Source organism: Dreissena polymorpha, chromosome 3, assembly GCF_020536995.1.
Source record: "Dreissena polymorpha isolate Duluth1 chromosome 3, UMN_Dpol_1.0, whole genome shotgun sequence".
Taxonomy (NCBI): Eukaryota; Metazoa; Mollusca; class Bivalvia; order Myida; family Dreissenidae; genus Dreissena; species Dreissena polymorpha.
Genome location: NC_068357.1, coordinates 139295463 through 139322634, shown reverse-complemented (window position 1 = coordinate 139322634; position 27172 = coordinate 139295463). Strand labels below are relative to the sequence as shown.

The following is a 27172-nucleotide window of genomic DNA, read 5'->3' as shown; positions in this document are numbered from 1 at the left end:
ATGATATAACATTCATGTAAAATTCAAGCAACGTACATAGCAGGTCATAGACACATACGTGTAGGGCCTGTATAGAGAAAGTAGTAATCCAACGTTGATATACTATACATGTTTCAAATTGAATAAAAAGAAAAGCCAAAAAATAACAACATTTATTTTTTATTTATCTTAAGTGGTTTGTAATTTTTGTTGGGCTAAGTGTAAGGTTCGACATGCCTTTCTAGCGTTTTTAATCTCTAATGAATTGAATTGACCGTTCCAATGCAGTGGCCTCAGTTTAAGGCATTCGTTTATGGATACGTTTGTACTGTATGTATTGTCTTATATTGTCCATGCGAAGAACCATGTACTTAAAATAAAATAACTTTTAGACATATATGTATCCTCTGACATTGTTTTTAATGAGTCATATGTATTTAAATTTAACGCCCTAAAGGTGGGTCTTAGCAACAACATTCCATTTGTGCTGCGCAACATTCATATTGTATGCCTTTCATGGGGATTTAAACGTATTTTGTTCAGTATGAAGGTATAGAAATACCTTTGTATAATGGTAAATACTATCTGAAAATGTGGAAACAGATTTAAACACAGCAAGAACTATGTGTTTGGTGGGGGATTCGATCTAATTTAGTTAAAATGTGTTTCCGAAAATATAAATATCTAACGGCTTCAACTAACGGTAAAATAGGTAATATATCAAAGATACGTTGATAATAATCATTGAAAGGGCATTTATTTAATCGGCATCAATAAAACCAATATTTTAATAATTTAATCCGTTTATTTCGGTAAGAACGAATATGAGTCGCAGTTTCTATTGACGCAAATAACCATTAATCACATATATTATTGTATCAATAGTAAACAAACATTGATATATTTATATCTATTCTGATGACGTTCCCGATTTGCTTATCGATTATAATCGCGAGAGATCAATGCTACTGATTTCGCAACGTAATTACACGAACATGATCGACAGCAATTGTTTTAACTGATACCGAGTACCTAAATACCTGTCTTGAAAACAAGAGGCCTAGACATATTGTCAATTCATACGTCTACTGTACGTCAAAGTGCACAGACAGCAATTACTTATGGGAAAATTGTTGCAATCGTACGGTAAGATATAATCTCAAACAAGCTTCACACTACCAAAAAAAAGCTATTTCTATAAAGCACCCGATTATGATATGAGTCATGGGTTTCACGAAAGAAAACACATTTAAATTAGGTTACTAAAACCAAGATTAAATTCATTTTTAAATTCACAAACAAATACATATTACCAGTGTTTGCAATAATTGTTTTATTGAACTTTAATTCAGATTTAATGGGCTATACAGTTCATATACGACAAAGACGTTTGTCCGGTGTTTCATTTAACAGACAGTGGTGATCTTCATCTAAAAACGGTCCGCGTGATCTTCATAATACAGCACACGAACCGCAAAGAGAATATTTGGTTGAAGGTTACTGATGATTGATAAATACATACGTTACAATACATGCATCATTTCTCACACAAAGAACACTAACTGATTGAATCTATAAATAAAAAACTTATCAATATGATCAAAGGTGGCCATAGCAGTTTATTTTAATTAGTAACACCTTTCTGCAAGTCAAAAGAATGTAAATCAAATGACAACTTTCCAGTCATACGTCTTGAATTACAATTAAAGCACAAGAGGTAATATTCGAATAATAACTACGGTCCTTATTGTATAAGGTTTTTCTTTTAGCTTAAAGTGTTTTTTTTACATCAATACTTCTGCAAAAAAAACCTTCATTGTATGGTTGAGATCAATGCAATATTCAAAATAGAGGTTTCAGAAAATGTATTCGCTCATAATTTCGTTAAAAAATATTCATTTAAAATAATTCTTTAATGCGTACATTTTTTTTCAAACTAAGAGTAACATGTCTTATTTTCGTTTTGCTTGTTTAATGTTGTATCATGAAAAAGAATCAAGAAAGACATCTTTAGCTGAAACTATATGCATGTCTAACATAATGACTGAAAAATGTCATAATATTGTTATTTTGTTTATGAAACATTGTGTAATGAAATAACAATTTATTCAGATTATTATTATCATCTTTTATTCCTTTATAATTTGAATAAACATGGGGGTAATGTTTATTTTCACTTGTGTATTTGCAATTTACTCCGGGCTAAAGTGTGGGTTCATGCTATCCATCAAACAGCTTATCCATAAATACTGTCGTTACTGTTCCTAGAAAGTGACTCGAGCTGCAAGCTACACACCTCGAAATGAAATACATGTTAATCGATAAATATAGATGCAATTTGAAAGTGTGCAAAATTGTCATTAAATCTATAGCCTAGTAAGCATTGAATTTTTTTTATTATTTTAATACTGAAAGTAGGCTTTCTAAACGTAGACGTCTATTTCGACAAACGCGATTATTTTTAAGTTTTACAACGCAAAAAGACGGATTTCTACCTTCTAACCACCAGATATATTCTATTTGGCATAGATAAAATTAAATGTATAGCCTAGGTAGCAAGTAATTTATTATTTCTCAAACGGAACCGCTTTAAAAACCGAAAGAAGGATTTCTAGACGTATACGTCCATTTTGACAAACGCGATTATTTTTAAGTTTTAAAGCGCAAAAAGACAGTTTTCTACCTTGTTACCACCAGATATGTTTTAATAGGCATAGATACAATATGTTTCTTCTTTATACTTAAATTTACTATGCCATGTATTTCATTTCAATGTGTGTGGATTTTTTTTTCAAGTTTGATGTTTTGTTTTATGTATACACCTCTACCGGCATTAGGCCATTTGCCGTACATAATACACTGCATGAGATTAGCATGATTATATATATTTATAATGTCTCTGGAGTTTTATTTCCGACAAATATACCTAATATGGTTTACTAAAATCGATATAGGAATTGTGATCTGATACAATGATACAGTTACTTGAATACAATCATACAACTTGTTTAGTTTTACTCAAATATGTTGATTCATATTTGTATATATATTTTTAAATAAATAATAGGAAAATTCTAATACATGCAAAAAGCCCCCGATATATTTTGTATATTGGTTAATTACGTTCTTTATAAATAGGCATTGACACATATAATAGATGAATTGATTTTCTTATATTTTGAGCTGTTTTGATACACGTGTTTTTGGTTAAGAATATAACTACATTTCGAAATGTATTCTCTCCGAAAGGGGAACATATTGTCACCGATTAATCCGCCTGTCCGAATTAGTATTTTAATGTTATTAAGATTGAGTGGGCTTTAAACCGATTTATCTGATACTATCCGTTCTAATCGGGGTATGTCCTAACGTCCTTCAATTCTGCCTTCCATCCTTCCGTCCTTCATTCCATCCTTCCGTCCTTAATTTCAACCATCCATCCGTCATTCATTCCATCCCTCCGTCCTTCATTTCATAATTCCGTCCTTCACTCGTTTCATTTCCGTGCTTGATCTCAGACACACATGTTTCAGTGAGTTTTTGCCGTTTAATAATTATTATTTAACTTTTAGTTGTCAGGCGAGGTTTCACAAACTAGTTATACTATGACTAGTTCATATTCAGCATCTCTATACAGGAGATGTGCGCATGAATGTCGCGTCGTTCCGGTCCAAAATATTTTCAGGGAGATACGCCCGTTGATTATGTTTCTTATGACACTTTTCCTGAGATATTGTCAGATCGTTCCGGTTGAACCACTTTTCAGAGAATAATTATACCTGGATGATTAATATGTATTTTGTTTCGTTTATGTGCAATATATAAGGCACAAATGAACCGAATAAGATGAAAAGATAATATCTAGCATATCTTTAGGCTGGCTCTTTTTATCAAGCTTGGGTCGCTTTAGTCAAATAAGGGACAAAGAACACTTTGCTCACTCATATGTCATATTTTTTTCTGCGCGCGATCTCAGACTCGTATACTCTGAATAGGTAAGCAATTGCTATCTAGCATCACTATATGTTTGATATGACCATCGTTGTTAGGGCGGTCCGGTACAATCATGGTTCAAGAAATGATTCTTCTGTGACTACTACATTGTTTAATGGTTGTTTTGTTTCAGCGCACTGTCGCTGGGACTAATGATAAAATGTGATGAAAGTTCATATGCAATTCCCTTGTAGTAATCATCATTATTTATTAGCGAATCGGCATATTTGCCTTTGGCCATTCACAATCTATTTCATTTAATGTAATTGTAATGAAGACGTTTATGTTTTCAGGATGATCTGCTCGAATAATTTTTCAGGCATGTATCGCCTTTTGATTTAATATTGTGTTTTTTTTATCGATTCTTTTTCAGATCACAGAAATGACCCTCTTTGTATACATTTTGTTTATGAAGTATGAAGAGTGTGGAAATAAGACGATTGCAATTTCGTTCCGCTCCAGTTCGTTTTCAGGGAGTTATTTTCGCTTGCATACTTATAGGTGTCAATTACTTATAGGTGTCTACACAATTAATCAGTACAATTACAACGCTACTTTTTTGGAAGCATCCATCAGTTTCAACATTATATTAAAGAATGTATGCATTATATTCAAAAAGCAAAACTTATTACTAAGGAAAATATTAATGCTATTGACGTCTTTATACATAATCGACAATAGATATAAAATCGGTATTTAAAAAGTTTTTGTAACGATTTTCATCGATTAAAAAATTTATGTTACTAACATACTTTTAATATACGACAAAATGTTCCAAAGTCTCATTAGTCTTATTAATGGTAGCGCGTTACAGTTTGTGTGCAGCAACATTAGATTATTCCGATCTTTTACATGTAATATAGTTAATTGAGACTTATCTAATCTAAATATTATTTGTGTTAGTTATGGTAAGCTATGACACTATGTAGAAAAGTCTTCTTTTATCAAACAATTCGTAATGCCTTTTATATAATTCACTCTTAATACAACACTTGAATTCAACGCGATAAAGACCAGTAACATTATGCGATGCTAGTGCAGATACGCGCTTATATATAATGCATTACAATGGAACAGTATTCCCAATGAGCGGGGTTCAAATCGTTTACATTCTAACTATTACATTATCGAGCCATTAACCAGAACTATTTTGAAAATTATATAGCCCACTAGAGGACACATTAGTTAGGCAATATGGCGACTAGATTCCACTCGACTGTTTTCAGACAAACATACAAATTTTCTCTGTAATGGGTTGGTAACATTTGTACGACAAGCTGTTAAATTCTTTGCATAACGAGACTTTCTGATTTTTAAATATATAATGATATGCATGATAAATCGTATTCAACTCTACAGTTTTATATATTTGATATTTACGTTTTGCTTTATTTTCTTTCATAAGTAATATTGTGGTCGCGGAATTGATTGCATAACCCTCCCTATTGAACCCAGCTATGTTATCAATGTTTCCCAATGTCATTATCAAGATTAAGTTGTCTGTGTTTAAGATTTTGTCTCTGACGGAATGTTAATTCAATAAATTACAGACACGAACGACATTATTTTGTCTTCTTGCCGAATGAGAAGCAGATTCAGTGATTTAACAATAACAACAATGTATTGAATTAGTTCACGGTTCAAGTACTTCAGAGTAACTAAGTTAAAATATTTTTGTTTCACGATGGAATGAAATAAATGCTTAATTCAAGACAATCCGTTCTTTTCGACAAGATCTCAGAAGTTAACCAAATTTTTATGTTAAATTGTTATATTGTAATTTATAATAGTTAAATAAATTCAATATTTTAGTCAACAACAAGGTAACACGTTCGATGCTAAATGCATTTATTTCCCTTTGAAATGCATAAATAATAAAACATTTACGTTTTATTTGTTTATGCATTAAGAAGCTGTTCTAATTTATCTTGAATTCCTGACCGAGAAAGGTCAGCCAAAGGCCACTGCAGGGCAAATGTTTAATGCAATGGCAATGGGACATTTGTCATACCAATCGGGCTCAATCCTATTATATCCGTTCTATAACATTATTGAGCCATTTCACCAGAACAGTTGGGCATATGTACGACTGGCTCACTGTCGGGATCATGTATCTTGCAATCATGCGATTACTCAAATTTTAATATAACAGATGGAGCAAACTGATCTATGTGTACTAGTCGAATTAATTGTGTCAAATGCATTGTTCAGGAGGGTTCAGGACTAACACGACTACCTCGACTCACGCAATTTCCAATGACTTCATAATGTTCTATTTAGTCTTTCCAAGTTGATTAGACGTTAATTTGTGATCTTCTAAACACTAAATACTCATTGACTGCTCACCAGCTCTTCTTAATGTTGCTTACTCAAGGGAATCTGCGAAACGCGTCTTTTGAGCCATTGACAGTATTTTCCTCAAACTATCCGAGCATGTTCTCTCTGAAATCTTTTGCTGATATACGATATGAAATCAATGGAATGTTAAGGAAATGTCTCTCGATATAAGACATCTTAACTTATTCTAGATAACTATAATGTAAAATAAGCCACCTCTACATAACCGGTCAATGCAATATAAATATTTTTTGTAATTTAAAACCATCAGTACATGGTTGAACAATATATTCCTCATGTCGATATTTTACACACACACAACAGTTGTGTGAATGTTGTTTTTAAAAGAAATAAAGATAGACTTCACTCTATAGCCATAAAGGTTAATGATTACACTCTATATCCATAAAGGTTAATGACTACACTCTATATCCATAAAGGTTAATGACTACACTCTATATCGATAAAGGTTAATGACTACACTCTATATCCATAAAGGTTTATGGCTACACTCTATATCAATAAATGTTAATGACTACACTCTATATACATAAAGGTTAATGACTACACTCTATATCCATAAATGTTATAATGACTACACTCTATATCCATAAAGGTTAATGACTACACTCTATATTCATAAAGGTTAATGACTACACTCTATATCCATAAATGTTAATGACTACATTCTATATCCATAAAGGTTAATGACTACACTCTATATCCATAAAGGTTAAAGACTACACTCTATATTCATAAAGGTTAATGACTACACTTTATATCCATAAATGTTAATGACTACACTCTATAACCATAAAGGTTAATGACTACACTCTATATCCATAAAGGTTTGTGGCTACACTCTATATCAATAAATGTTAATGACTACACTCTATATACATAAAGGTTAATGACTACACTCTATATCCATAAATGTTATAATGACTACACTCTATATCCATAAAGGTTAATGACTACACTCTATATTCATAAAGGTTAATGACTACACTCTATATCCATAAATGTTAATGACTACATTCTATATCCATAAAGGTTAATGACTACACTCTATATCCATAAAGGTTAAAGACTACACTCTATATTCATAAAGGTTAATGACTACACTTTATATCCATAAATGTAAATGACTACACTCTATAACCATAAAGGTTAATGACTACACTCTATATCCATAAAGGTTAATGACTACACTCTATATCCATAAAGGTTAATGACTACACTCTATATCCATAAAGGTTAATGACTACACTCTATATCCATAAAGGTTAATGACTACACTCCATATCCATAAAGGTTAATGACTACACTCTATATCCATAAAGGTTAATGACTACACTATATATCCATACAGGTTAATGACTACACTCTATATCCATAAAGGTTAATGACTACACTCTATATCCATAAAGGTTAATGACTACACTCTATATCCATAAATGTTAATGACTACATTCTATATCCATAAAGGTTAATGACTACACTCTATATCCATAAAGGTTAATGCCACCTCAGCTGAACGTTATCAGTGTAAGCTTTTGGCCTTTCCATTTTTTCCCTCTTACGACGGCTATCGTCAGTAGTCCGTCGTGCATAACATTATCACTTTTATGACATTTCTTCCTTCACAGTTGCGTGTATCTGTAGGTTACTCTCTGGGAATATTATTTGGTGGTCCTTTTTCGAAATAGTTGTTTTCGGTCTGGTCCATTGCACATTAATTTCGAAAGTACCGCATACGATTTTAAAATCGACAACTGCCAACGGCTAAATCTATTAAGGGTATTAAACAAAGTTGTTTATGCTTTGGTTACTGAAATAATTTAAAACAAAAACCTGAGTCGTACGCTTTTTCAAGAAGTACTTATTCAATGTTGATAGAAGTCTGTGTGTGAATAGAGAGCTATTGATGGAAAAATGCTCATTATTTTAGTGTTTAGGTCAGTTCAAACTTATGGTTGCAATAGTTACATAAAAATGACAAAGTAATGCCGGACTTGTGGTTTATTTTATATAACAAAACATGTTTTCTCCGTAAAAAATGCTGATACTTATGCAGTTGAGAAATAAAAAAGGAGAAAATTGACTGTATCGGTTAGCCAGAATAGTATCGTCATGTACTGCATTATCAAATTTCTTCTCCTGAAAACAATACAAACTAACCACGTTAACACAAGACAACAACTGTACGAGTTGTAAAGCCTTAAAGTGATATTATGGGCATTTTTCACTGTTGAATTGAGCTGAAAAGAATTAACAGGTCAAAAGAGTAAGTTAAAATGTAGTTACTGACCAATTATCTGCAACTCATCTTGCTACCAGTTGTTTATAAAAAAATATATTTATATTATATATTTTACGTGACCCACCCAGTCCTGTAAGCCGTAATGATCCGTAAAACAAAATGGTGTCTTTGTGTCGTATAAACGAATCTGCATTAAAACTAAATTTAGGGTCACATTGTACATGCGTGATAAGTTGTCAAACGAAAGTACGGTTGATATTCAAATGCCTTATTTTTCTTTTTCGGGGATATTGTTTTAGTATGTTGATGCTGCATTAACAAATATAAGTGTATATGAAGTGAAAACACCAAAAATAAACAACGGTTGCGATAAACACCTATAAACTGTTAGATGCCCATAATATCACTTTAATATAAGCGAGAGCGCCGATTGGGTAGAAAGTCTATTCGCAAGATACAGGCAAGTTTCTGTTGAAGCAAATGTAAAAGGATTAATTGTCTGAATGAAAATGAAGATGGCTATCAAAAAGATTTTTTTATGAAGAACAAGTTTATTGCAAAAGAATAAAAGTCCCCTACCTTGCACGAAGCAGTTATATAATTGTCTCACTTTGTTTTCAAGGGACGCAATTCTTTTAACTTTGCCATGGAGATGGTAATTTTCAAAAAATAACTCCCTTTTGCCAATAACATTATTGTTTTACGGACGAAATTAGTTTCAGTTTCTAAGAACGTTTTTTTTCACGTTAAACGGTCTGAGAAAAATCACTAAAAAGGTGTAAGCATTGTTCTTGGAAGAAAATGTTACAAGGAAAGTTTCTAAATGAAACATTGAAAGAATTACAAAATACTATATTAAATATCAATTTCGTCTGCCCAAAATCTGGGAAGGCTTGGAAAAGAACAACCGATTCCCCTGTGATTTTGAATTGAGGTACTACGCAATCCTATTTGCATTGCAAATTGACTACAAACAGCTATTTTTTCAATTTATATATATTTACCATTATTCATTTTCAGAAAATGGTTACACCTTCATGACCAAATTTAATATACTAGTTTAAATCCACGTTAAAACATACCAAACAGAAAAGGACTCGTGCTCGTGGAACGCACTGACTACAAGGTCAAAGAGTAAATCACTGCAATGACCAAATAATTTGCTTTATACGACACATGCATTTAGTTTTATTAAGGAACGTATTGTGTGTTTCAGGATTCATTTCCAAACATTTATTGTTATTAAAGCGTAGAATACTATTGGTCAAAGTTCAATGAAAGTTCACATTGAGAGTAACAGGCTGCATTTTACGTATTCAATTGAAATCTTTAGCTGACGCATTTTTTTCTGATTTGTTTCAAAATAATAGATACATTGACGATGTTTTGAATGTTGCTGACAAATATTTTGATCGAAGCATAACGATTTAGTTATATACTACTACTACTACTACTACTACTACTACTACTACTACTACTACTACTACTACTACAACAACAACAACTACTACTACTACTACTACTACTACTACTACTACTACTACTACTACTACTACTACTACTACTACTACTACTACTACTTCTACTACTACTTATACTACTACTATTACGACTACTACTATTACTACTACTACTACTTCTGCTACTACTTATACTAATATTACTGCTATAATACTACTACTTATGCTTACTTCTACTACTTCTTCTACTACTATTACTACTACTACTACTAATTATTAAAATTATATAATATTGCCCATTGTTAATTTACCAAATGTTTTGCTCTACGGATTGTTGATGTGGCAACATAACGTATGCTAACAAAGAATCATACAAACATTGCCAGCTTGTTGAGCGCAAAATCTTGGTTAGCATATTTCAATACTGTAATCAATATTTTAGATGCAATATTGATTAAAGCATCCAAACCTCTAGCTCTTACAGCATTTCCATTCGAACAATTGCAATGTTTTTTCCATGAACAGGTTAACTTTCTTTCATAACTAAATGCGTATTTGTTGTTGGCCGATATTATTTTCCCTCTTTTATGTGATTGTTGTAGTTAAATTTACATTATAATATCATACAATACCCTTTTACGGTCAAAACTGAGTATTTTACCATCTGAACGACACAGTCTATAGTAAAATGATACCGGCAAAAGCGGGAAACTTTGACATAATTTAAGTATTCCACATTCAATTTATTGTACGTATTGTGTAAGTACTGCGGTGGAGAATATCTCTTCGTTATTTGCACCGTCTTTCGTGTATTTTTTATGGTCCCCATTGTTTTTGCCCTGTCTGTTTGTTGGTTGTATTGCGTCAAACTTTAACATTGGCAATAACTTTTGCAATATTGAAGACAGCAACTTAATATTTGGCATGCATGTGTATCTAATTGAGCTGCACATTTTAAGTGGTGAAAGGTCAAGGTCATCCGTCAAGGTCAAATATAAGGGGGACATAGTGCTAAACAAACACATCTTGTTTTAAAATGATATAAGTACGTAAGGCAATACATTATATCATATAAAAAATTCATTACACAAAATCTCTGTTAGAGAATTTAAATGTAAGAATATGAATTCATTTAGAATAAAAGTGTCTTATTAAGAAATGGGTTAGAGAGGAAGAATGTCTAGCAAGCTCTCAACGCATCGCGTATTTCTTTTTTTTACACTGGCTTTCGTATTCGACGTGCTTTTGCCAACATTGATATGATTCGATAATACAGAAGTTTTTATAGTTTATGTTCAAGATGCTAAAAACATATGAATCAATTCAACATCCATGACAAACAAGTTAACGATATTTATATTTTAAAAATAATTGTTTGTACTACCAATGTCTTGTCGTTTTGATACAATCGATCTGATTGATGGTATGTAATGTACGATAATATGTTAAAATCCCAACGCAAACATATTTGTTCAACAGTCCAATCCTGGATAACAAATATACAATATATGAAACACTTCTATAAACCAATATGCAATCATGCAATACATGATCATAAAAACGAAGCAGAACTCGCTATAGTTTGCCGTTTGTTGTGTTTCACACAAGCATCTCAACCATGTAAGTGTATCTGAACCACTTGGGATATGGCTAATGTTATTACAGCTTCTGCGATGTGAAAGCCAAATAAACCTGGTGTCAACGATTCATCCTTAAATAAGAATCCAATATTTCCCCAGGGCATTGTTAAAATCTTCTCTGGAAGAGATTTTGTTGCCAAAACTTTGCAATCGTTTTAGCCATGTATGGTTAATAATTGCGTATGAATTGTGCTAAGTATTTGCTAGAATAAGTAAAAGTGGATTCTAAGTACTGCTTTTGTGGGTTCCTTTACTCAACCATATTTTAATACAAAAGTACTTCAACATCAATTATATGTTGTTTTTGTGGTCGTAATAAAAAATTATGCGAACCGTGTTATTAACATAGAATGAAGCTTAACTCATTGGCTTTTAATAATATCAGCTTTTAATAAAGCTAATTGGGTCATTGTCGACCTTAAATGGCCCACAAGTCACCCGGTATGACTAGAAGCCGATTCTTGTCACCCTAGGGTGATTTAAAAAATATACTTGTGACTAAAAGCCGATTCTTGTAAACCGGGGTCGACTAGAAGCCGATTCTAGTCACCCGGAGGTGACTAGCGTCGGCTTGAAGTCACCCCAGGGTGACATGAATCGGCTTCTAGTCACCCCCGACAGACTTGTTGGCCATTTCAGGTCGACAATGGCCCAATTGGCTTTATTAAAAGCTGATACTTCTTAAAAGTGTCAATACAACAAGTCTTTATCTGACATACAAGTGAACTTATAAACCATAAAGGTTTTTAAAATCTTTACACGGTAGATACCATACTACAAAACAACAACAACAAAAACACAAATTCTAATATAAGCAATAATATAAGTTTTAACTTAATTTCATTAATGTAAAGTTTACATAGTCATACATAAACGTGTGCTTTGTGATAAGTAAAGAGTCTGGTTGCAACACAGCGCAACACTGGGGGCATGTATCAGGATAATGTCAACCACTTCTAAGCCCGCCCATGTGAGATTGTAATCATATAAGACTATAAAGCCAGAGCAACTTGTTTCTCTCATACGTTAAGACATGGTGATATTGTGTGCTTAAGATTCTCTAAAGTTGTTTTCTTAATACCACGTGAAGTCATTGATTTATTTATAAACATGACAGGTCATTACAATCATTGCCCGTTATCTCAGAGTTTGCGGTCGTGATATACATGCACCATTTCAATGATCGTTGTCGCACGATGAAGTTAATTACTTACCCAATATAATTTGATAATTAAAGGGGCGGTCAACCAGATTGCTATATACCACGAAAAAAATAAAAGTTCTAAAATACCGTATTTTTACAATCATTAGTTTATATTTATTATAATATCAACGACTGGTATATTACATTACTTGATTTTTTTAAGTGTTCATATTTTAAGCATATTTGGTAATAAAATTTACTGAGTATGTCTGCCAGGTAATTTGGAGAGTTCTGTTGTTGTCGGTATATTTTGTGAAACTACGAGAATTGCTTATATAAAGTATAAAAGTATTTCTTTTTTCATTTTGTTTTCATTTTATTCTTGATTTTTTACTGGAGATTTTTAGATCCAATGTTAAATTTATCAATATAAAGCATTTTATGACGGTATTTTTACTATTTTATAACTTTTCTTTTTTCGTCAATCTGGTTTACTGCCCCTTTAAATTGTTAAGGGACAAACTGTTAAAGTTCTATGCAAAATATGTCAATGAATGTATTATTGTCAGATTATTTAAAACTTATGTTATTACGAATATCCTGCTTCATACACAGTTATTATTTAATAAATGCTTATTCAGAGTTTCTTTTCATGTAAATTTAAGCTTCATATTTGTTACAAAATCAATGCTTTACTATTATGAACATGTAAAATAATATCATTATTTTTCACATATACGAATGCTTAAAAAAATATATAAAAGTTATGTTGTAAAATTTAAACAAAAAGCACTTTATTGCTTATTTATCCGTCACGAGCAAACGTCAGTTTGTTATTGTGTCGCTGGAAATTCCCTTGCTATCGATCAATTCCGGAGATTCCGGAGCTTTACGTGCCAGTGCTTCGGCAAGCAGTATATGCATAATTAAATATTTTGAAGTTACAATAAGTCTGGTTATTTTCACAATAACTTATGAATATATAATCTTAAACATATAAACATTCAGCCATAAACACACGAATGAAGCCGCAAGCATGTTCCAAACATGCACCTATTCATACATCGCCCGCCGTATTATTGTAAAAGCATTTCGAACACTATCCGAACAATTCGTTTTAATTCTAATTCCTAAAGTTTGGCATTTTCAGATTTAATAGCCTTACGACTGTATTGAGTAAGAATGCATCACACAACTCCGTCTAAATCCATTGCTAGCAAAGATATTGTAAACCCCTCTTTATCGTTCATCAAACTACGATTTCAAGGCAAAATTGTAAGCATACATTGAACGGTTTTATTGATCTTTTAAGAAGATAAACAAATACATGTGAAATTTTTCACACCATAAACTAAGCAAAGTTTGTGTTTAAAAATTTAATAGAATCACCATCTCGTATAAATAATATTGTTAAATAAATTGAAACACGTGTGAACAAATATTATATTGATTTTAAGCGAAAAGTTGATTTGATAATCCCAATATTGAACTTGCCAATACGTAAGTTGTGAATGACTTAAAATAATCCGATTAAATTCAATGTTCACGACAGGCGATGCCTGATTCATTAAATATACATGATCATTACGTAAGCACAGTAGCGTACGACTTACATCAAAACCAATAGTTTGCTTCTGGAAAGGGTTTTGTCAGAAATTAAATAAAGTTTAATTGATTGGTATTGCTTTAACGACTGAATGTGGGCCTCAAAGATACAACATAACGCTCTGTTGGTAGTACACACATCTTCCATATTAAAGATATAACATTTTACAAACTCTTAATAATGGTTTTTATTTTGATCTGTAATTTTCCATACGATACATGATATCTTAAATATGTCCCAATGTTATAAGTGTTACTTCGCTTGTTTGAAAAAAGTGTGTAACGTGTATTTGATTCAAGGACAGTGTATGTTTGACATTGGCATAGTGGCCATGCTTAATGTACAATTTTCAACATAATTCAGAGAGACCAAAGCATGAAATTTTGTTTTATCATTTATTTTTAAGGGAATCCACCCTGACACGTGCGTTGTATGATACATTCCAATGTTGTTTCAAATCAATCGCCGCATGAAATGTGTGCTGTAAATATAGCTTTTATAACCTTTGTTTACTCAGGATTTATATTTTGTAAAGATTGTCAATTGTACAAAATATTACATGGTTTACACAAGAGAATCAGTGCTATAGGTTTAATGGTATGTCGTAACTCGTAGTTTTGACAAAAGAATATTTTTTGCAATGGATACGATTACATAAAAACAACAAAAACACCCCTAAACAAACAACAAGCTCAGTTCCAACATAGGAGTAAATCATATTATAGAAAGTCAATAATACAATTCGAATTAACTCTTCCGATGACTTTGAATACTGGAAATATTACAACGGTGATGCTATGTACTGTGATGCAAACTTCCGCACACAAAAAACTGTTAAAGTATTCAACTATAAACAAACAAAGTGTGGCATCATTTGCACGTCCAACACGAATTTGTTCATAATCAATAGACATCTACATTTTCCAAATGGTAAATAAATGTATCATATGTACTGTGCTCAATAGACTGAAGTCAATGCTAGACTTGATACTGATTCCCTTCAAAACCCCACCCACCATATATAATTTGTATAATAAATGATGTTATTGTATTTTTACTTTGAAGTGTTTGATGGAAGAAAAGATATGCGACTAGCACAACGTATGGACATAGATATATCAATAAAATAAAATATAGGTATGCAGTCATTTTCAATTTAAACTTTTTATGCGCGGGCCTGATAACGTCTATTTAACGAAAACAATAAAACAAATTTAGTTACAATATAATAGCAATTGTCATATACTGATGATTGCGTTTATCTGATGATAACTGCTTCTAGACAAACACAGTTTTAATTGTATCTTGTTGTAGACATATAATAAACATTTCATTTACAAATGCTTCATGTATGATTTTCCAGTTATGATATAGCAAATACATGTTTTGCCGGTGTATTAAAATACTGTTAAAAATACTACCATCATAAAGCTCTTAGCTTTTGTGTTGTTCTGTCAGTTATTTATCAATCAACTGGTGTCAGGTTCACATGCAGTTTCCATCCTGCTGAAGTTAATTGAACTGTAGTTATTTTCAATGAAATTGAAATACGGTAATGACATGCTATTTTGATTGCAAATACTCAATTTTATTTGAATCACGCCTACCTCGTGGAGATATCACATTATAGACGAGATAAAACAATAAAGGGAACAACGCTCCCGAGTTTAACGTGTCACGCAGTTTCGGACTAAACACATGTTTGTTCATGTACTTGTTATGTACCTCTTACACGCCTCTCTTAACATCTAGAATGTACTTGCCGCTCACTGCAAAATGAACACATCATTACTCAGACTTTGGTCTTTGATGCAGTGGGTAGAAAGTATAACGTGTTTCAGTAGTTTTTATTTATAACATTTTTCTGATTGACACCGGAAGTCATACAACAAGTTTAACTATTATAAATTAGTTAAATAATTGAATTGTTCTGTTAAATTTAGTGATTTTTTACGCATATATAACAACAGTGCGGTAGAAAGGACATAGCTCTTGATTTTTATTTATAGGCTATACACCCACTTCTTTAAGACTACTGCATTTGCTAAAAGAAAGTATGTACTGAGATGTAATATGTTTTAAGACACTGTACATTTCAAAAATTAGTAAATATTAAAACTTAAGTTCCGTTGGCCACAGTCGACATTATGAATGTTATTTTTCATGTGTTGTTTTAATTGAACGCTAAATATACACTTGGGTACTTTTCTAACGCATCAATTTTCAAACTTGAATATGTCAGTTATGAGTAAAATATCGATATCAAATTTTACATACGATCAGTTTACTACATTATATACAAGCTCACGATAAAATCATTCATCCGTGACGATTGGACGCTTTAGCACGCGTGGTTGGTGTAATTCCATGTGCTCGTGGAAATGTTGAAACGCGATTTAATTCTAGGTTCATTCAATTTAATTATTTTTGATGGGTTCTTACACAAGGAACAGATAAAATTAATTTACAAAACAATATAGATCGTATGAATATTCAGGAGTGCAATTGCGCACTTTGCATTTTACAGGCAACCTTTCCCACTTGCTAAAGCGTCCGATCGTCACGGATGAATGATTTTATCGTTAGTTTGCACATATTGTAGTCGAATGATCACATGTGCAATTTTAAATAAAAATATTTACTCACTGCTGAGATATGTGAGTTTCAAAGTGTTGCGTTAGAAAAATCACCAAATGAAGTAAAAGACGATATACATGTTATTCAAATTTAATTCCATTTTCATAATTCGAGGTAATTTTTTACACACGAAAAACATAACATAAATTAAAGAAAAACAGTATGACTCGTATGAATATTCAGGAGCGAAACGGCTCAATCGGCATGTTGCAAGCCGGTCAGTTATAAAGACGTGTAAGTAGATGCGTTTTACTTTTCACATTGTTATTATTTAACGTTGTACGAGTTTGCGAATTTGTCTTTTAAAGTGACATTTTTTATTTGTTAAGTTTTATGTTTTGTTGTTTTTCAATTTCAATTAATTTTTCAGGTATTATCATATATGTGTTGAATTATTCTTGGTCCAAAATTCAACACAAGCCGTTCAAAAATAAGGGAGCTATAATGATATGAGTAAGTGATGCGTTAGAAAAGTCTCCAAGTGTATTTATGCAGCTGACCAGACAAAAGTTCAAACGATACAATTTAGCGGAATGTATTATTCAATATAATTGTTGTTTTTTCAGAAAAATGTCTCCCTCCAACATGCAATTACTTAAATAGAATGGAACTATTAACCTCACTTCAACTCTATTAAACTGTGTTTGTGCTTAATTTTCCCCTTTTCGTTTAAACGTGCAAAGTAATGGAGCGAGGGTGTTTAATCTTTAATTACGATTCTATTGTCTTCAAGTTTTTTTTAAATAATAAATTGTCGTCTTAATTTTCAATGTAAAATATGATTTCTATATACTTTTCAGGATGAAAATATAAAAAGTAGTAGTATAAATGGTCATTCAAGTTTAAAGGTCAATTCAAGTCCACAAAGTTGTTATTGAAGCTCATTTGCCTTCATTTATTTTACGTGCTATTTCATTTTGTTTATTGTAGGAAGTTGCATAAGAAATAGACTTTATGTTTTACATAAACAATGTTAAAAAAGGGTGTCGGATTTTCTTGATTTTATCTTCTATTGATATTTTTCAAAAAACATGTAATCAACATTTATTCCATTTTAATTGACAAGTTAAAATATTTAAAAAAAACTTTGTTTTCATAGGATCTGCATAGGGGTAAAATGAATAATATTGATGTTTAAATCTGCATTTATGAAGTTGCCTTGAAATAAAGAAGGGTCCGTTTTGTCAAAAACGTATTCTGTGTCTTGAACTAAGTATAATTTAATGTGGCATGTATCAATTTGAGCGGATTTTCTACTTCATCTCTGATATTTATGGTCGACGATAATTATATTTTAGGAACATGTTTGCTTAATATTTTAAAAATTATAATAAACTTTGAGAATGATAACGATAGATATCATAAATGTATCTCCAATAACTAAATGTTATTTGAATGTATTTGTTTAATGTGGAAGTTTTTAAAATAGTTTGCGTTTAAAATGAGCTGCAATTCGATGTTTACTACATTAAAACAGTAAGTACGCCATCGTATGTTAATTACATGAATGGCTTAAACCAATATTCATTTAACAACATGCATTTGTTTAGCTTGGGCCGGTTATTACTTTTTACACCACCAGCTAGTTATATTTTACTTTGTGGACATGCAACGTTTCTGTTCATTTTGAACCGATCAACCGTTTTTTTTATACATATTAAGAGATGTCAACAGAATTGTTTCAACCGGGTATCAACAGACTCGTTTTGTTTTCAGTCTTTTGCATTAATATGCGGTCTGTATGATATAATAAAGCTTTGTTCGTCTAAACAATACATTTTTATTAATTTTAACCAAATCAATAGGAATGTTCGTGATGTGTTCAATATAGTTAAGCAATATGTAAACGATATATTTACATTGAGTGAAATATTCAAAAGAGTTATTAGGTGTTATCAAAGGGGTATTAATTGTCGACATGTCAAGCCCATAATTACTCAAATTCAACGAATATTTCGTACAATATTAAAGTTAACACATACAAAAGTTAAATTCCTTATGGCAATGCCAAAATTTCAACGCTAGATGTGGTTTGGAAATATAGATTTCACAAGAAACAATCTGCTTTTTTTTCTTTGTGAGGCAATATATTCAACACATATACATGTACAGAGGTAGTGGTCGTTTGTCGTACGAATACATATCGTTGCACGAAATTAAAAAGGAATAAAGTGTGGTACAAAAAAAGCTTAATAACATAGATTAGATGTATATGTACATCCCAATTAGAATTTGAACATACAGACGGACAGACGGACGGACGAACGGATGGACTGTTTTGTTAAAGTAATTATAAAGTAACATTACTACTCAAAATCAACGAAAATTTCGTACAATATTTCGTAAAATAAAGCTAAACATTTAAAAATCATTGTTCCTTATGGCCATTGTCGAAATTTTAACGGCAGATTTGGTCTGGTAAAATAGATGTTTGTGGATACAAAATGCTCGTTTTTATTATGGTTTTAACATAGAACCATTTTAGTGTCCGTGTGTCGTATCAATAGATATATACGCAGGAAATTAACATGGAATTTATTGTGGTCACAAATAAATAAAAACGTGCATTTTGTATCTACAACAATCTATGTAATCATACTACATCTAGCTTTGAAATTGTGGCTATTGCTATAAGGAAACCTGATTGTTTAGGTGTTAACATTTTTTACGAAATACTTTACAAAATTTTCGTTGATTTTGAGCGTTATAGATACTTTAAAAGTAGTTGTCATTTACAACTAATTATACAAATCAAGACTGTTTTGTTAAAATAAATTTAACAGTTTTGTCATTTACAAATAATAATACAAATCACGTAAGTTCAAATACGTATATCTAAGTTCAATTTATCATAGAGCAACGGATATAGCACACTTATCTGTCACCAATGCTGATGCAATATATATTATCTTCAAATCACTAGTGTCGATTAATTTTGAATATCGGAATTACTATATACAAGATAAAAGCATATTATGTACTATTTATTTGCGGATGAAAATATGCGGTCAATGGATTGCGAGTTTGAGTTGTTAAGGATAAAATTATAAAGGAAGACCTATGAAACAGTAAACTTCATCTGGTTACCTCATTATCATGGCTGTGCATCTTTGGTAAGAGCAGTCAAATTATGTTCACAAAAGCACGTGTCAAAACATCAGAAGAGCAACCAGATACCACAACAGTTATTGTTGTTCAAGTCATCATTGGTAAACAACCACTTCTATACGTGAGCCGTCCTTACATGTTCGTAAATCTCATCCATAAACTGTGAAACAATCTGAATGTACTGTCGTTTACAGAATAGTTTTGTATTTCTTAATTTTACACAAATGCTATTACAAGTCGTTGATGTCAGTTATGGTCAATGTGAATTGATCCGTTTTTGGTAAAACTAAGAATCACAGTCGCTTTACTCATTTTAAAGTTGTTGTTTTTTGTTTATCATAGTGTAATCGTTCCTATGACATCTGTGTTGTCGTTATGGGAGTCTTTGGCCAAGTGACATGTCTCTTTGATAACAATATTTGAAAGCACATTTACTGTTGCGACAAAGAATGTATCATACAGATGAAACTATTAAAAAAAGTATTAAATGGTAAACTTAATTGTTATACTTAAGACATATAAAACAATAGGTAAATTATATAAAACTTATTCTATAAAAACATGTTTGCTCTCCCACATGGTATATAATAATGAATGTAGTTTATGACTTATCGATTTAATGCATCGGTATGCATTCTTACTAGCAAATTTTACTTCAGGAGACAAAAGTTACATAACGACATAAACGGAATACATTTCCTAAAATCTATCATACTTATCGATTGTCCGTAATATGTAAGTAATAGTAAGATTATACTTTCGTAATTAGGCGTATATGTATTTTAAACCATATAATTACAATATTGAGTGACAGTTGCCTCAAACGTGATTTTTTTTCCTGCACACTTGTCGTTACTCTTATGTGCATGCAATTCGCACAACCGATCTAGAGTCTGAAACACAATGTATTACGATATGAAATAAAGGTAAACCATTGTCCAGGAAAACATTACATTTTTTGTATAAATGAACATAATTAACCTGGGACAGCATATGTACATGTTTGCTAAATAATATGCACAATAAGCAAAAGCTTAACGATGAACTACTGTAGTTTCATTCTGGTATCATGAAAGAAATTCCAAACCTCGGCTATACATATATATTGCTCCAAATATCTTTATTCGTTTTTTTACGAGCTCGTTCAACCCTATGCTTAGCATAAACTGCTAGCTATAATGGTAGTATTAACAACTGTTACAACTGTTCTGTTTTCGTTAACTGTTACCGTAGACTAATTTTATTCATTTATTGACTCAACAAACAAAAGCATGATACATATTCCATTTCTTTTCAAAAATATATTATACTCCAATTTGCATTCTGATATTCTTTAAGCATAAGTATATACGATTTATTATACATGTTTATGTTCTCAAACGTTCATGTGTTATTCATTATTTCGAACTTAAACACGTGAAGTATAAAATGTCGATTTAAAATATCAGTACCATTTTAAATTGTCAGAAACAAGCATGTTCCTTTATTTTAGGAACGATACTTAGGCGGATCACTACCATGGCAGCGTGGGTTTAGGCCGGTGCGCGAGTACACTAAACGGTTTCCAATGCACTAATTTATTATAAATTTAATATATATTTAGTGTTTATAACCAAGCTATTGACATGACATTGTATAGCTCAAGCAACAGCTTCTTCCCGACGATATTCTGTAATTATTAATGTGTGATGTTATGCCGGTAAGTATCGTAAAAAATAAGAGAATTTAGCGATACTTATATTTTGGTCATACCATCGTGCCTAAAAAAGCTTCAATTTCATTGCTCAGGAAAACAGTAAACTTTTGATGAATACGTGTAGTAAAATTTAGCATAATTAAATATTGCGTGTTTTCTGTTTAATTTGAATTTAACACAGAGTTTTTTGTGTCTTTACATGTTCATATTTAGTGTGTTGCATTAAACTAACTGTGTGGTTTGAAAAACATTAAAAGGCTCGTATCCCCCCCCCCCTTATGTGAATCGCATAAACAAGTATTATTTATTTTGACATTTCTACATTTATTTCTATAATTATTGCATGTTTATTACATAATTACGATTTATTATAAAACAGAGATGCAAATCATACGCGAAGAATAAGTTTCATTTCCTGCTATCCTAGATTTAAAAATTGGGAACATGTTCATACAATTACATCAGTAAACAACTGTCATGGTATTTGATTAAAACATTATGTAACACACCCCATGGTACAACACACTAGGGCATTAAACACGTACACATATTATACAGGAACGGCTTAAGAGTACATAACACCGAAGCGTTTGTTCACTTTTGTGAAATTAAATACATCATTGTTGTTTCCAAATGACAACAACATCAACTAAAATGTTCAGGAATGTAACTTACGAGAAAAGCATCGTATTTTAAGGTTTAAACGTTAAAAGCATTTTCGCACGCCAGTCAAATCACGTATAGCTGATACATTTATTATTATGCGAAACATTGGCATGTGTGTCACTTATGCATTAAACATCGTAATGAAGTTCATCAATCATTTAAAGAAAGGTTTTACCATTTGTCTTAAGTTTCTTAGTTTAGAAAGTGTGAGAAAATGAAATGTTGCCATTAAACGCATACATACACACTTAAATGTAATAAATGTTTCCAGTTGAATAATAGGTCGGCTCTTTTGTATAAAATACAACATGATAGCAGTATTTCTATAGATAAATACTTTCAAAACGTATTTGCAAATAACATTATATATTGCAATTATATGTATAATGACATAGCCTGCTGTTTGTACGATCATTGTGTATCATAGTATGCTCTTAATGCATGACTTGGTTTGTAAATCTCCATCATAGACTGCGTTTACGACAGTGCATGGTAATGTTGTCATGTAATGCAGGTATATTAATCAATAGTTTGTGATGAATCTGCTTATGCAACAATGAAGCTCTTTCAAATAAGTTTTTATAAATTGAACTATAAAAGTAAAACTATTACAATGTAGACACTGACCCCAGTCCCCAAATGAAATAACAATGTAAAATAAAAAAACGGACAATATTTAAGTTTCTTTAAATTAAGGTGGCTGTTCAATTACATAACATTTCGTCAGATGTTATTGCTGTAATATCGACAGTTGCTTTATTATGTGTTAGCATATTCACATGTGATATAGTTTTCATTTATATAATTAATACGCGTTTGTCTAGAAACCAGTAACATAAGTAGTTTAGGCATAATGCATCGTGTATGCCTAATTAAATGACCATTCATAGAAAATAATTTTAATTAAGGGATCAACAAAATAATTTTCTCCGAGTTGGTCTCCTTGTAATTTAAAAATAATTCACGTTACTGTGGACTTGGGTAGACTTGAATGAACACATGCATGATGTGTCGGTATGATCACTATTAAAAATGGCACGTATTTTTCAAGTTAAACCAACAACTTTACAATTCTTTATATGAAACTAGTTGCAACAGAATAAACATATTTAAAATGGCTGAAACACATTTACACAATCAAGAATATCATCATTGAAACAATGGTGTAAATCCAGCGTGCATCTATCTACAAAGAAAATTGAAGCCAACTAGAAATAAAGTGAAACATCATTTGCATCAGTAGCATAACATTATTGTCTTCAATAAAAAGTGTTGAATTAAGGGAGATAGATTAAGACATAGTCAAATAATAAGTGTCAAACTTAATTCTTTGTATCATTAAAATATTCGACAATTCCGTTTTCGATGAGTGAGATGCACCGTGTCATATTCAATTACCGTATATAATATACGACGTTATTGCTGATTCAAAAGTTAGGTTACACAAATTAAGTCTTGCCACAGTCATCGATACCAATCTCACTTATTCACTTCACCTGATTGTGTAACGTAAATCAAAACGCAACGATCAACAGCCTTTGATGTAAACTGATATCGAATGCACATTAATACTTGTCTTGTAAAACGAGACGGTCCGACGTTTTGTCAATTTATACGTCTATTGTACGTCAACGGTCCCAGACACAAATTACTCATGGGACGTTTTTGTTGGAGTCTATATGCAGATCTAATGTTTTTTTCCGTACAATTTGACATTCAGTCGGAACATATCGATTATTTGATGATATGTTTTGTTTTAACTATCTTTTGTTACAGTTTTTATCAAACAAGACAGGCAATACCATGTGTATACACAAATACAAAATTAAAAATACTAAAATATCTGAATTGTTCTGGGTTTTTTTCGGGTCTTAATCTTTGGTCTGAAAATGGAAGAGTCAAAATCTTAATTATTTACTTTGATTTGTCAGAGTTTGTTTAACTTACAATTACACATATCGTAGACTATCGATTTAATAACTTTGTTGTCGTTTTCCGAGTCGTTTTTACATCACACGAACTTCATCTCTCGCTATGTTCTCCTCGTAACTAGAAATGACTCTTCATACGTCTATGCAGAACAGTTAATATATGTTCTATTTAATTATTGCTTTTTGCCGCCCTTAAACGTTTCATGCATTTTAGCAAACAGTTGAGTATGATATCAAACATTGATTTAATGAATCGAAGGCATTTAAAATCTTTGTTTTAAAAATGTCTTTGTAAAATAAAAGAAACAACACATATTGCTCTCGATTGAATATAGAATTAATTCTATTTTTTTTCAATAGTGATCTCATTCGGAATGCTGTTCATTTATTATATAGATAATATTAGCCATAATTGTTCCATGTACTATATCAAATACTATTATAATTACTTCGCCTTTAAAAAGACGACAACTTTAAGGACTTTGGGTTTGAGACACTAAAACTTTTATGTATCACTTCAATTAAACAAGTGTTGTTTTTTCTTTTCGGTTGTAATGTATGGACGATAAATACTTGATTTACCTCCTATTAAGACCAATAGAGGACTTGTTTTGCCAATCGAATGAGACGAACCGACGGTAATTGCATATACGAGATTACAGCAATGATTTGTTCAAAGACGTAACGTTCACAATAGTTAAGTTAATTCCCCACTATACGACGTAAGTTTATGTTATAATAAAGCATAACGTTATTTAAGGTTCGCAATATAATTTAATTGAACATTTGGCGTCAACCTTTCATTCTTAGAAAGTTCAGTGCAATCATAGTCGAATGCAATTTATAATAATAATCAGACTATTCTTGTATTAGCTCTATCGAAATATAAATAAAGCAACTGATATGGTAATGTTTTCCCGTAAATTTAAATGAATGGCAATGAGTTGAACACAATCTGCATGCTAAAAATATGAATTATCGTTAACGTGCTTCTTAATGAGCTATTTTCTTCGAATGCTTCCATAAAAGACCCTCATTTAGCATCAAATGTTTCTTGTAAGTCACAACGGTCTGTGCTATAATAGCAAACAATTTAACTAAATCAGCAATAAACATATATTAACATTATTTATAACAAATTCCTGAACACTACAAGGCCACATATACAACGCACCACTTGAGAATCATTGGCAGCCATATTTTACAGCGAAATACAAATTTGATGTTTCAAAATCATATTACCAAGTGATACACATGTATTATAATACATAAGATCAACACGATTACATCTTTCTGAGGGACGATACAATATAATAGTAATTATATGTTTCAGCTAAATACATTTTTGGTAAGATTTCTGAGGCCTGCATCATGAATAAAGAATATTGGTTTAAGTGAAATAACGGTTTTTATCGCGGGGCTTGCAACAAATGGACGTTGACGATAGAAATTATTTTCTTACTTACTACTTTTATAATCAGAACACATCATATAAATATGCAAAAATCTAAGCATCGGAACGGCCAATGCAATGAATTGAAGGTTTAAGCCTCCTTCGCAGCTCGCCCCAGCTTTAAATTAGCAAACAAACAATCATTACACAAATGGGCGTCTGCAACGATCATAATCAAATATACACATGTAAACAGAAAATAAAAACATAAATCCCAAATCCGTATGCGTAAGCCATTAAAACACATACTCTTAACATATTAAATTAAGTCTTGATATGAATTACCACCAGTAGGGTGAATAAATTGAATTTAAATATTGTTGAAAAAAGAACACTTTTTTGCTTGAATATATTGATAGTATCTTTAACGGCCCAATGTTTGGTCACCCGTTTCGCAATTTGATGCTTACTTTTTATGATATATCCTAAACAACCGGTTCTGTCAGATTATATTATAATAACATACCCGTCCGAACATGCTTAAGAAGCCAATAAATGAAAAACAACAACAATCACATACTATTTTTTATAAAGAAATGCAGGTATTGTTAATAATAAGTTTCGCAAGTATGACTTTATTTCAATGGTAATTCTAAATCTGATAATATTATCAACATTAACAAACTAAACGAATTGACTTGAACGCACTCAAGTTGGTGATACAATTGCTTTTGTCTTGACGATATACGAACCACAGCCACTTTTTTCTTGTGTGCATTTTTGGTGCGGGATGCGGCGCTATATTATATGCCCGGAAAATGTTCTGACGGTTTAATAAGGGGGGTGGGGTTTTAAAAAAGACCCCCCCGCTAATTTTGCCGGGCTAATTTTGTTTTCAATATACACTAATTGTACTACGAGAGTTGTATCGCATAAGTCATTACAAAAAAATGGTATAAATAGGAGTTAGTAAGTCTAAGAACGTTTGTTTGCAAACATGTCTGTGTACAGTCGTTTTGCGAGGCTTAGAAAATCTGAACCACGAGCCTTCAGTCGCTATCAAACTATGGACCAGAGACTTCAAACCTTTGAAGACAGGCCATCCAAACGCAGCGTGTCAAAGGAAGACCTGGCTAGCCAAGGGTTCATCTACGACCCTTGTGTCATCTCCGACACGAGAGAGAATTTCTCCGACACTATTTTTAATTGCGTTAGATGCGTGTTTTGCAATGCGCACATTTCCATTTGGAACATGGACAAAGTAGATGTGAGAGTTAGGCATCGACAGCTGTGCCCCGCTTGTCCTTTTGTGTTCGATT

The 27172-nt window shown here is 31.7% G+C and overlaps 1 protein-coding gene across 1 annotated transcript in view; it reads right to left on the bottom strand.

Moving 5' to 3' along the window:
• Positions 1-16150: 16150 nt before the first annotated feature.
• The window catches only part of LOC127872640 (adenylosuccinate synthetase-like), a 71386-nt gene continuing 60364 nt past the window's right edge, over positions 16151-27172 (bottom strand). Inside the window, exon 13 of the mRNA XM_052415970.1 lies at positions 16151-16191. Coding sequence (XP_052271930.1) covers positions 16151-16191 — 41 coding nt within the window. The remainder of the gene's footprint in view (positions 16192-27172) is intronic.